Raw genomic sequence first — 12,441 nt, forward strand, 5'->3', positions numbered from 1 at the left:
GGGGGGGGTTAGGGCATCAAGTAGAAAGCATTTATAAAAGGGGGGGCTATTAAAGTATCGGTACCCAGATGCCAGTTCTGCTAGGTATGGCACTGCCAATACTGTAGGAGTTTGGGCAGTCCAACAAGATGGAAAAACTTATTCTCAGAAGGGTTCAACTGCAGCATAGAGCCTGGTTATGTGTGAGAAAGATCTTATGACAACATGACAACAGTTCAAACAGTCACTTTCTCCCCCATAATTCCTGCTTAGAGGTGACAGAAAACTCATCCAGTTTGTTCCAGTAGTGCCAAGAGTGACACTACTGGAGACTGCATTCCAACTGGGCACTGAACTCTTCATAAATAAACAGTCAAGGTCTAGTAAAACCCCATTTGTGATTTGTAGCAAGGTTTATAAATGCTTTCTACTTGATGTCCAACTGTCCATGTGTATACCTTGCGCCACCTCACTCTGCCACCCCATAACAATTGTATAATAATTGTAAAAGTATGCTTTAGTTTGTTGAATGTTACCATGGAAAGAAAAACTTCAGTGTTTCAAACTTGATGGAAGGGTAAGAAATTAAAATAGTATTTAAAAAGTAGTTATAAATTTTGCCCAAGCACTTACAGTTATGTTTCTGAACAGCTCCAACTCTCTCAGCTTTTCTTCTCTGAACTTCCTCTCCAGTACAAGATCACAAGGCAGAGCACAGTTTCTAGAGCTCTCCATCTACTAGCTTAGAGAAGGAGGAGGGGAATGTCTTGTCCTGCGGTGACTGTGTGCTTGTGAGATCCAATTAGTCCCATCGCACTCCTGACCGGAGAAAAGCTCAGCGTACAGGGTGGGTGCTGGATCAACAGCAGATGCCTCTGCAGATAACGTGAAACCAACGAAAAAGCACTCCAATATGATGTCCAGTTAATCTCTTTATTGACTAAAGCGGTATGACATCTTTATGGTTACTGTTTGCCTGATTAAGGAACCTTCGGGTTCAGAAACGGTGCATGAAGATGTCTTACCACTTTAGTCAATAAAGAGATTGACTGGGCATCATATTGGAGTGCGAGTGGCTTTTTCGTTGGTTTCATGTGTGCTTGTGAGGGGGCCCGCAGCATGCTAGCACAAATAAGGGTGGCTTCATAAGACCCTACAAAGGAAAGGAGCCCACCCTAAAACAGGATATTAGAGCCAGTACTCAAACAACAAGCTGATTCTGCAACAGTCTAAAAGTTTTAAACATCAAGGAGCAGCCTCCATTGTAAGTGATTTAACCACCTCTCATCCATTGGCCTACCTAAATGGCCAGACGGGAGGCTTGTAGATGCGGATAGGCTTTTTAAGATGCCCTTCCCAACCCTCCCTCGTGCGCGGCACCCAACGCGCACAGGAGTGGGAAAACTACATGAAATATAAACAGCCAGCAATGGCTGTTTGAATACAAGCGTTCTGGCGTCTGTAGAGACTCCCAATCGCTTGTATTTTGTGTGGGTGTGCAGCCCTGCTGCTGTCCATGTAGCTGCCAGTCCCAAAATCCGCTTTTATCAGCTTCTCTGGGGGTCCCTAGGTGACAATAGGGATCTTGGAGACCCCTGATGTCTCCATAAAGAGGACCTGTCACGTAAATTGGCTATCACATAGGGGGCTTCTTATCCCCCTATGTGATAGCAATAAAGTTAAGTGTAAAAAAAAAAAAAGTCCCCCGCCCCCACATATACACGTAAACATGCATCAGGTGTGCCTATGTGTGAAAACGATTGCACCCATTGTGCCTCACATGTTGCATATCCCTGCGAACGTTGGAATGAGAGTAATCATTTTAGTGCCATTAATCACTAATAACACTAAACTGATGAGCGGTAAAAGCTTTTAAAACGTGCCTATGGCCAATTTTGGATGTGGTAATTGTTTGAGATTTTGCGGGCGCAAGGAATTTTAAGGCTTGACATATTTGGTGTCTATTTACCCGACGTGACCCCATCTTTTATGTTTTAACAAAAAATTGGGGTGATAATAAATGTTTCATATCATTTCATAGGGAAACAGCGTTGCATGATGGAATGAATGTCAGTCAAAGTACTGCAGAGCTGCATACTGAAAAATGGCCTGGACAGGAAGGGGGTTTAACACTCTGGTCAGCAAGTGGTTAATCAGCATGTGAAATAGCTTAAAAACCTTTTGACTTTAATATCACTTTAATTCCATACAGGATTAGCTTACTTATTATGCTTGTTTGTCAATCTTCACATTGTAGGGAAAATCAGATTTGGCTGGAGAAAGGGGGTGGGGGGACACCGAGCACACAGAGTAGACTGATGTCTGTACAAAGATTATATGTACGGCTGATGTGTGCAATAGCAAAACTATGTCTACAATGTTGAACTTTGGCCAGATGGCACCAGGTTATATTTGCCAGCAATCAAAAGTCAGATACCATTCAAAATATAGTACACCCTTATCTGCCTGGTTATGCCTTGACATCACCCACCTGTTTGATCAGTGCCACATGCCACTGCTGGCACCCATGTGAATTTAGAGGGGAATGAATAATCATATATAAATAGTAAATAGTTTGGACTGAACTAGTGCCTGTACAAGTCATATGTCCCATGCAGTGATATTACACTTACAATACAGTATCTATCTATCTATCTATCTATCTATCTATCTATCTATCTATCTATTACAGGTCACTTCACAACAGATGTTTTCATCTGTATTTTCAAGGAAGTTATCTGCTGCCTTCTAATATCCAGATTTTCCTAATATGATACAGCATAAGCTTAGTTCCTGTTGTATTATAGCTAATAACAGGTTTGTTCTATCCTGTCATTTTCTGTTACATTGTTTCTTTGTTTTTTAGTCCCGGGACAGGAAGCTTGTGGGAGATAAGAATGGCGCCACCAGCTACGGTTCCACAGCCCGTTCCCTAAACATAACTGCCACCGTGCTCTCTATTTTGTTTACTGTTGTCGTAATGATCGCCCTTATTATAAAGGCGGTCATGATGATTGAAATGATTAAGAAAATGACCCAGGATGGAGGATACCCTAAAAACGACTTTGGATACGGATACGGAAATTAAAAGTGATAGCAGCCCAAAGCCCATAGCATCTGAGCATCTTTTGGCCTCTTCTCTCTCCTCTTTTTAAATCTCTAAATGTTGGGACTAAAATGTTATAACACTGGTTACAAAGCTCCTAAATCGTAAAAGGGTGTAAAGTGTCATTCACTTTTATCAAAGAAAAAGTGACAAATGTGTAAAAGAGTGAATAGGCAACACCCCGCCCTTAGCTTGTTTGGGTCCATTCACAGGAGGTGGTCTGACCATGCAGCTTCAAAGCAGCTGAGCCTCCATTCATGGTTGACTGAAGAAGTCATTCAGACACATTAGGCATTCATGGAAAGATTTACCTTTATTTTTTTTTACTGCGGAAAAGGTTTTACTAAAGAAGTATGGGAAATTTTGCAACAGAGAAACAGACAACAATAAAAAGCTGACAGAGGTCCTAGCCTTCCCTGTAAAAATTTTTACTTTTGTGTTACTGTTAAAGAGATTTAACCTTACTTCCTGTCCTTGGAAAAACCAGACCGGAAGTAAAAATACCTCTCCAATGGCAGTAAAACCCAACAGAAGTTATAACTAGGGATGCACTGAAATGTCAGCCACCGAAACATATCGGCCGAAAATGGCACTTTTAGCAAAATGCAGAAAGTGCCATCTGTCGGCCAAAATTGCGGCGCATCCCTGGTTACTCTCCTCCCCGGTGGGCACTTCTCTGTGTCCAGCGGGGAGGAGATAAACTGTCACAGGAGGCCAAGCGGTGCGGTGGAGGACAGCGATGTGAGCACAAAAGGCCGAGCTCTCCTCCCGAACCGCCCCGCTAAGCCTCTTCTGACAGATCAGGAGATCTGTGGGGGTGGAGAGCTGTCACAGGAGCCTGGGTCGGTGGTGCAGGGGAGGAGTTAGCTGTCAGAGGAGATTGAGCTCTCCTCTCCGCAAGGCTCACTCAGCCTCCTGTGACAGCCAATCTAGGATGGAGAGCAGGTACAAGCACTCAGCGATCAGTGATCGTTGACTGCTTGTAAATAATCGAGGACATAATATGTTTACTGTGTCCCCAATTATGAATTAACGGTAAGTGATCTGCATCACTTCCTGTTCATTCATGATTGTTGACATGGTACACATACTATGTCCACAAGTTATGAATAAACAGGAGCACTCAGTATAGAGGCTTCCTGTTCGTTTATAACAGGGGATGCAAAAAAAGAGATTGAGGACTCTGTAGTGTCAGTCTCCTTTTCTATTTTAAATTAAGGAAAATATCAGGGGTCTGTTTAGACCCTTAATATTTCCCTGAAGTCCCCAACAGTAAAGAAAAAATAATAATAAAAATAAATTAAAAACATTTTTAAAAAATTAAAAGGTTAGAAAAAAAATTTTCTGCATTCGGTTTCGGCCTGACATTTTTTTTTATTTTCGGTTTTGAAAATGTAATTTAGTTGCACCTCTAGTTACAACACTTCTCCACTCGATTCAAAACTAGAACTTTTTAGCTATAGATATACATTAAGGTGTGTTCAAAAGTAAGAGTTGGTTTGATTTTTCAATGAAAATTGAAAAATATGGATGTCTACTGTCCTAGAAAAAAATCTAATCCAGAGCTTCTTAGGAAATGTTTTGATGTTTATTATTTTATCTTTCTGGTTAACCAAAGTTAAATGACTTTTGGTCATCACCTTTTCCATACATAAATGACTCAATGTACCAAATGTTTTTTATTGACTCAATTACAAAATTGTTATTAAACTTCTTGTACCTAAAGTGCTATTTTCTTTCACAAATGCATGATACTTTTCTTTAGATTTTGTAGCTTTTCTAAGAAAAGTTGTATTTTTGATACAAATGCTATTGTATTTTAGGCAACATTGCCACTCTGTAATGTTGATTATTCAGGAAGAAGGCTGCTGTGTGTTGAAACTCATGAAAATCAATCAGAAATCAGTTTGTTCTGATTGGTTGGTATATTAGGCAGCATACTTTGCTATTTGTATTTTTGTTTTACATTATATCCCATTGTATCAATTGTGTGCAACCATATTTACTCTGACAACACTTCATTTGTTAGAATTGTTTTATTTTTGTAATTGTTGTTTTGCAATATTATCAATAATGGCATGGTAAAAAATAAAAATGATGAGTATATCCCAAAATGTCAACAATGGCCCTTTAAAGTGGAACCTTCAGCAAATTTACAAGATTGCATTAATACATGTAAAAATGTATAGCAATGGAGTAAATATTAGAAACAACTTACCTTTGTCATTAAAAAAGTGTCTTTAAGCTCCTGTCTAGTGACTTGTGAAAACCTGGGGTAATGTAATTAGTCTGCTGCTGGCATGGTGAAGCTTTTTCTCAGTCTCCTCTTCGCCAGTGATAAAACTGCAACATTCTAACTTTGTAGCAAATCAGAAGGTGAGAGGCTGCAATGGGACTGATGTGTGTTAGGGTGCCCACACACCTTACGATAATCGTACGATAATCGCGGGAAATCCCGCGATCGTACGATTATCGTAAGGTGTGTGGAAGCCGTGCGACCTCTACTACTGTAAGGTCGCACGACTTTAAACTTACGAACATGATCGATAACCCGCCAAGCATCGTACGCTGTTCGGCGGGTGTGTAGCATGTTCGTAAGATAAAAGCCGGACGGGCCGGTGTGCGCAAGCGCACACTGCCCGTTCGGCATTGCGGTCATCGGAAGCCCGCCCCTCAGGGGGGCGCAGCTTGCGATCATCGCAAGTACGATCTGCCTGTCCAAGACAAAGGTCTTGCGATGGTTGTAAGGTGTGTGCCCAGCAGTAGACTTTTGTGATTTAAATCACTATATCATCTCTGAGCCAGCATGACACTCCAGAAAGTAGATGCTGACCGTGGATGATGCCGGAACAAAGTTGACACTGTATTTCTGAAGAGGAAATCAGATGAAGGCATTGTCAGGAGGAGACTATAAGTACTTTGAGAGGTAATACATACCTAAAAGTGTTACACTTACATATTACTTAGTAGGTGCCACACATTAAAAATATGTATGATGATGGGTCCTCTGTCATCATCTAGTTCCTCTTCTCTATATTTTTCTTCTCTGCAGAACATTATTTTTATATGGAACCCTGAATTGATTTTTTTAAAGCACTAGAGATGCTTTGTTTAAGCATGGGTAAAATTCACTAATCTAGGAGAATATCCTTCTAGGTTTATAGGTTGCAGGCTGACATAACCCTGCTACTAAGTCTATGATCTACAAATACACCTAGATCTTTCTCCAGCATTAATTTACCTCATTTTACCACCCTTAGATTTGATGTTGCAAGTATATTTATAGCCCCCAAGTGCACAATTTAGCATTGTTCTACAATAACGCCCCTGGGCAAGCGTAGTAAATACTACTAACACTATTCTTAGGTGTTAAAGTGACACCAAACTCAGGAGTTACATCTTAAAAATGCATCCAAGTACCCTAACTATTGACAAAAATATTATTATTATATTATTTGTGTATCACTCGGCTATAAATCAAATTATCTCTGAATTGGTGCTGACACTGTCCTTCCTTCTAGAGGGTGGCTACTTTTGTTCCTCATAGTCATTTTATGTGTTGTAAAATAGACACTGCTCCAAGCTCCCTCCTGTGATGGACTACAATCTCTATACAAATGAGTAAACTAAACCTGAGATTGTAGTCCATCACGGGAGTGAGCTTGAGGTGGTGACTACTTTACAGCACACAGAGGGACCATGGGGGACAAAAGTAGCCAACCTCCAGAAGGAAGAACAGTGTCAGCACCAATTCAGAGATGATTTGAGGATTTACAGCCGAGTAATACACAAATAGGATACATTCTTGTTAATAGGGTACTTGAATGCATTTTAAGATTTAATTGCTGAGTTCAGTATCCCTAATGAATGTTCAGCTTAAAAATTGTCTAATGTTCCAAGGTACTCTGAATGTAAAGGAGATTGTACTATTAGAATGCAATGTGTGCTATGAACCTAATACTCTGAGTATACATGGAAGCAATTTATTCTGCTCCTGGCCCGACTACCCTTGTTTTCAGAACTCTCCCACGCCTGATTCAGGTGGCAATGTCTGCGATGTCACTTATGAAAGATGAAGTTATGCCTGGTGTTGCTGTAGTTATAGCCAAACCCTCCAGCCAAGCATGGAAGAATATGAAAGTATTTATATACTAAGCACTTTATTACTATATAAAGTTAAGCACTTTATATAGTAATGTCTTCCCATACTACCATCAATAGTGGGGGATGAATGGTCAGCAATGTCCTCTAAAATGCCCTCCTAAAAAAAAGTTTCTATGGACCAAGTTATAGTCACATTGTTTTAAGATTGCTTCACTGCATTGCTAATTAAGACACAACTCTATAGATTTTGTGTAGAGGGTGGAAGATTGGAGCTTCTATTAGGTTTTTATTGCCGTCTATGTACCTGTCAGGACAAGAATTTCTGGGAAACCTTTCCAATGGGGATACAAACAAAAAACAAAACCAGAGGTTCTGACAATGAGTTTAAACTTGTCTGTGCCTCCCTGTGCTGGTAACACCCATACCCCATCATTACTCATATAGGTGTCACAGGGAGAGCAAGAGAAGGGGGCATCTCTCCAGCAGGATAACAGACGGAAAAAAAAACCTCACAGAAATGTTAACTGTTCCCCACTGTATCCAAAACTAAGAAAAGTTAGTAATACTTTAATTTTGTTTTTCTATAATCACTTTGCATCTGGAACAATTTTTTTTTATTTTTTTGCACTCATGTTAAGTCTGAAAACGACTTAAAACCTCAAAAAAATATGTATTTTCTGTAAGCAGAGGCCCTGTAGAATGCTAGTTATGTTGCACAATGTTTTAGCAAATGTTATCAAATCAATATTTTTAGGAAAAAATATGCTAAAATTAATTCTAGTACACAAACAGAATATAATACCCATTATCTTGGTAAAATATAAAAGATTGGGTTGTGACAGGTAAACAGATGCCAAACATATGAAACCTTATGTAGCGCTCACCCCAGAAGGATCGAAATTGAATACCCCAGTCTTCAGCTGCTCCATTAGCATTAACTGCCCTCTTCTAGTGCTCACAGAACAGACATCCAGGCCAAAAGTAGAATGCTGAAGAACTTTTATTAACATCTTCACAATGGGGAGAGAGGGTGTAGGGATCCTAGACATCCAGATAGTACAGACATAGACTCCAGGCTCACCAGTCCAACTCAGTAATTCACAGTAGATCCATTTGTAACATAATTGAATAGGTATTTGAGCTGCAGATGAGCAGGGATGAGCACAGATCCTCATCAGGAGAGACACCAGACTTGCTCCTAAAGGGCCACTTATGTATCGGGCACCTTCAGCAGTCATCAGCTTCCCTGGTTCTCCTCCTCTGGCAACAGCACAGGCCTCCTCCATACTTGAGGCCTAGAGCAACACTTCCCGCGCTGCAGCATCTCCACCCCCAGGCCTCAGGGCTAGCCTGGACTAATCCATGGCTGGAACAAGACTTGACTCCGCACATGGCAATTCCCTTGACTATATAAGCACTTACCTAGCATGCAACACTGGCTGAAAGAACCCCCAGTGATTGGCTGCTGAACTGTGTCCCTCATTGTATGCCCCACACTACAGTAGAGTCACACTCCACCCAGGTAGCTACAATCAATGCCATAAGACCTGGAATTACCAGATAAATGCTAACTATAATCTAGCCAGACTGACTACATTTCTGGCAATCACTAAATTTCCAGTAGCCACCTCACAAAGGGTGATGGGGCTACACCTAAAATCGTGTGTGCCTGTGAAATGCCAAAAATACCATAGTACCCAAAAAAGCCCATAGGTGACGCTTTAGAATGTTTTACCTCTCATCATTTTAGAGATAACAGTGATGCATTAAAATGTTTGCCCTCACTCTGAAGTTTGCGGTGATATGTAACATGTGTAGTGCAATTGTCATTTTCACACATTTGTGCACCCGACTAGTGTTTACATTTCTATGTGCATGTGCAGGGTCGGATTTACTGTCTCTTCTGCCCCAAGAGGTCCCCCAGAATAATGGGGGACCCTGAAAACCATGGTGGGGAGAGAGGTGGCGAACAGGGAGAGGCAGCCGGAGTTGGGGTGGACCATGGAGGGGGTGGCGGGAGAGGACTGATGAGCAGGTTAATCACAAGTGATCTCGGCATCGCCAAAATCACTTGTACAAAGCGAGCTGCAGCTTCCCCGCTCTTGCCTGAAGCAGGACTAAATGTAGAAAAAAAGTACCCTCCCAGCGCCCGGGACTGTATATCCCGGGCGTCGGGCACTAGAAATCCCACACTCCTGCTGCCCCTCTACTCCATGCTGCCCCGAGGCCAGGCCTCGGTGGCCTTGTGGGAAATCTGGCCCTGTGCGTGTACTTGGGGGTGGAGGGCTTTAACAATGTTTTTGAGGTTTTTTTTGTTTTTTTTAAACTTTTCTTTTACACTTAACTTTATTGCCATCACATAGGGGGGTTTACAAGCCCCTATGTGATAGCACAGGGCAAGTGACATGTCCTCTTTATGGAGACATTAGGGGTCTAATAGACCCCTAAAGTCATCTAGAAAGCCCACTGGAGCTGATGAAACACAGATTGTGTGTCACAAGCTCCTTCTCCAGCCACAGCACCTGGAGAAACGACGGGTTGAAACCAGAAGTGACAAACTCCTTGTCACTTCTGGTTTTAGTGATTGGAGGGAAGGTCAGCACCTGGATGTGTACTGATCTCTCTCCAATGCAGCAGTGGACCCCTCCAATACTGGTTTATCATGCTATTGATGTGCTTTGTCTCTGTGTGGATGCAGCTGGCTTACTATAAAAGCAGGGCTTTGCTTCTTCAAGTGAGTGCTGCCATCCCTATAACTGGTGGGGTGTTATTTAGGAAACAGGAGGAGAGGTACAGGAAACACAGATCCATAGAATGAATGAAGCAGAAGCAGGGAAATCCTTGCACAAACACATGCCGCATATATGCAGTGCTATGGAAGAAAGCCCACTTGCATGATGCTGCATATATGTGTTACACCATCAAGAATGGGTTAATTAATTTTTGAGGACAAATATGACAGCACCCCAGTTGAGAAAAGCTTCCTCCTTTTTGCAGGCAGTTTCCTTAGATGATCTCACAATGGAGATGTAAAGATATGAGGCTACAGAACAAGAGTACCTAGGCACAAGAGGTATGCTTCAATTTCTTATTAGGAATTCAAGACAAAGGAAAGTTTTTTGGGGTACTAGATGCTTCTAGAGTTAGCAAATCTTCACTTCACTGAGTTCATATCCACTTTAATAGACTCACGTTTGCTTTTTTTGGAATACGTCCACAATAGTTCTGGAATGTAGATTCCTATTTTCTTGTAAACGCTTCCTTTCGTCACACCCCTTCCCAGCAAACGCAACCCTTGTATCCTGTTACGCACCAAATTTATCTTTCGGGGCTGGCTCAATCTAGCAAAGCATTAAACTTTTTTTTTATGTGTGTCAAAATTTCCAGTGTTTATGTTGAACTTCAGCTTTCAGTGATGCAATCCTGCCTGTAGTGTGGGAATCTGAATGTCTGATTTAGGAGGCAAAGACAGCAACGGGAAACAAAACTCAAAGATCATCGTGAAATATTACTAATTACCACTTGCATTTTCCAATATGTAACATTTTTTACATGAGTATGTAAATGTTATTGTTTCTCTGTGGCTCAGTCACTTTCTTCTGTGGCATTGTGGCTCAGGAGCTATTTACAAATCTGAACTGTAGTCAGCTATGATGAAGGTAATTAAAGACCTTAAACTAGTATTAAACTCTCAAACTTTTTTTCAAGAATGAATCCAAATCAAACAAATATACAATGCCCGAGCAAAGCATTTCTTTGCATTTTTTCTCAAGCAACTGCAGTCATCATGTTTCTGAACAGCTCCAACTCTCTCAGCTCGGCTTCCCTCAACTTCCTGTCCTGTACAAGATCACAAGGGACAGAGCAGTCTCCGACAGCTGTCAATCTACTAGATGGAGAAGGGAGGAGTGGCTTGCTTTGCTGTGTCTGTGTGTTTGTGGAGACACAAACAGCTTACTAGCACACACAAGGGTGGCTCCATAGGATCCTGCAAGGGAAAGGAACCACCTTGAAACAGGAGGGCCAGTGCTCAGGAGATCAGATGATGCCGCAGGATGCTAAAACTTTTTAAAAATTTTAACAAAAGAGCAGCATCCACTGTAAGCAATTTTGTCAGTATTTGAAAAAGCTTAAAGTAATATTAAACCTTGTCTTCTTCTGCCTCCTGTAAGTGACAAACCAGCAGGGATGTGTGGTCAGGGGAGGCAGGTGAGGCAGAGCCTCACCTATTATTATGGAGGAAAAAGCTGTCAGCTTCAAGTCTGAAGCTGACAGCTTTTTCTCCATTCAGTGCGGCTTGTTACAGGTTACACAGCAGAGAAAGCCTCCCCGCTGTGTAACCTGTCATGGACGGAGTGCTGCTTGTTAATTACAGGCAGCGCTGCCTCCGGCTTTTGACAGCTAGTTATGTTACACAGCAGCAGGCTTCCCTACTGCTTGTGTAACCTAACTACTAGTGAGGCAAGAGCTGTCACAGCCTCTCCTCAATGTTAAAGGCATGAGCTCTGTGGATGGCTTGGACCAATGGCAAAGCGCCATTGGTCTAAGCTGTCCAATCAATAAAAAGAAAAAAAAACCCACTGAGGCCGTCGATTTCGATGCCTCAGCAGTGATGAGCAATTGAGTCTTCCTCCCCACACAGCTTGGTTACCGAGCTGGGGCGAGGCTTTGGTGGGACTGGAGTGGAGCTTCGTGGGACAGGGGTGGAGCTTTGACAAGACGGGGCAGAGCTTTGACGGGATGGGGGATGCCTCACCTAGCCCAGAATGTATGGCACTGTCACTGCAAACCAGAGCTTCATAGTCATTCCACGCTGCATAAACTGTGCGAAAGCTAGAAGCAACCCAGCGAGTGCTTAAAATCCTTCCAATTTTTAGAAACTGAAGTTCTAGAGTCACCGCACAGTTCTGCAATTGCCCAACATTCCTCAGAGAAGCATGATAGGTCACATAGAGCTTGTCCATACATTTTTTTTAAACGATTAAAGGAGAACTATGGGGTTAAGGCTTTTCCCCATAGTTCTCCTTAGGGTAACGGGAGGACACACTAGTGTCCTCCTGTCACCCTAAGCTCAGTATACCGCGAGCTACAGCTCACGGTATACTGAGGCGTGGCAGCTGAAGCGGATCCCGACAATTATGTCTGGATCCGCCCAGCTGCGTGAGTGACAGCTGGCTCTGCCTATCTAGAGGCAGAGCCAGCTGTACCCGCCCCCTCCCCGTCCGTTACGTCAGTCAGCGCTGAAGGATCAG

At 42.2% G+C, this 12,441-nt stretch overlaps 1 protein-coding gene across 1 annotated transcript in view; it reads left to right on the forward strand.

Annotated features, from left to right (window-relative positions):
• The window catches only part of LOC108791990 (interferon-induced transmembrane protein 1-like), an 8,072-nt gene extending 5,005 nt beyond the window's left edge, over nt 1-3,067 (forward strand). Inside the window, exon 2 of the mRNA XM_018562654.1 lies at nt 2,846-3,067. Within this exon, the coding sequence (XP_018418156.1) occupies nt 2,846-3,067 (222 nt within the window). The remainder of the gene's footprint in view (nt 1-2,845) is intronic.
• Nucleotides 3,068-12,441: the final 9,374 nt, after the last annotated feature.

The sequence above is a fragment of the Nanorana parkeri genome, unplaced genomic scaffold, assembly GCF_000935625.1.
Source record: "Nanorana parkeri isolate BGI_ZX_2015 unplaced genomic scaffold, ASM93562v1 scaffold589, whole genome shotgun sequence".
Taxonomy (NCBI): domain Eukaryota; kingdom Metazoa; phylum Chordata; class Amphibia; order Anura; family Dicroglossidae; genus Nanorana; species Nanorana parkeri.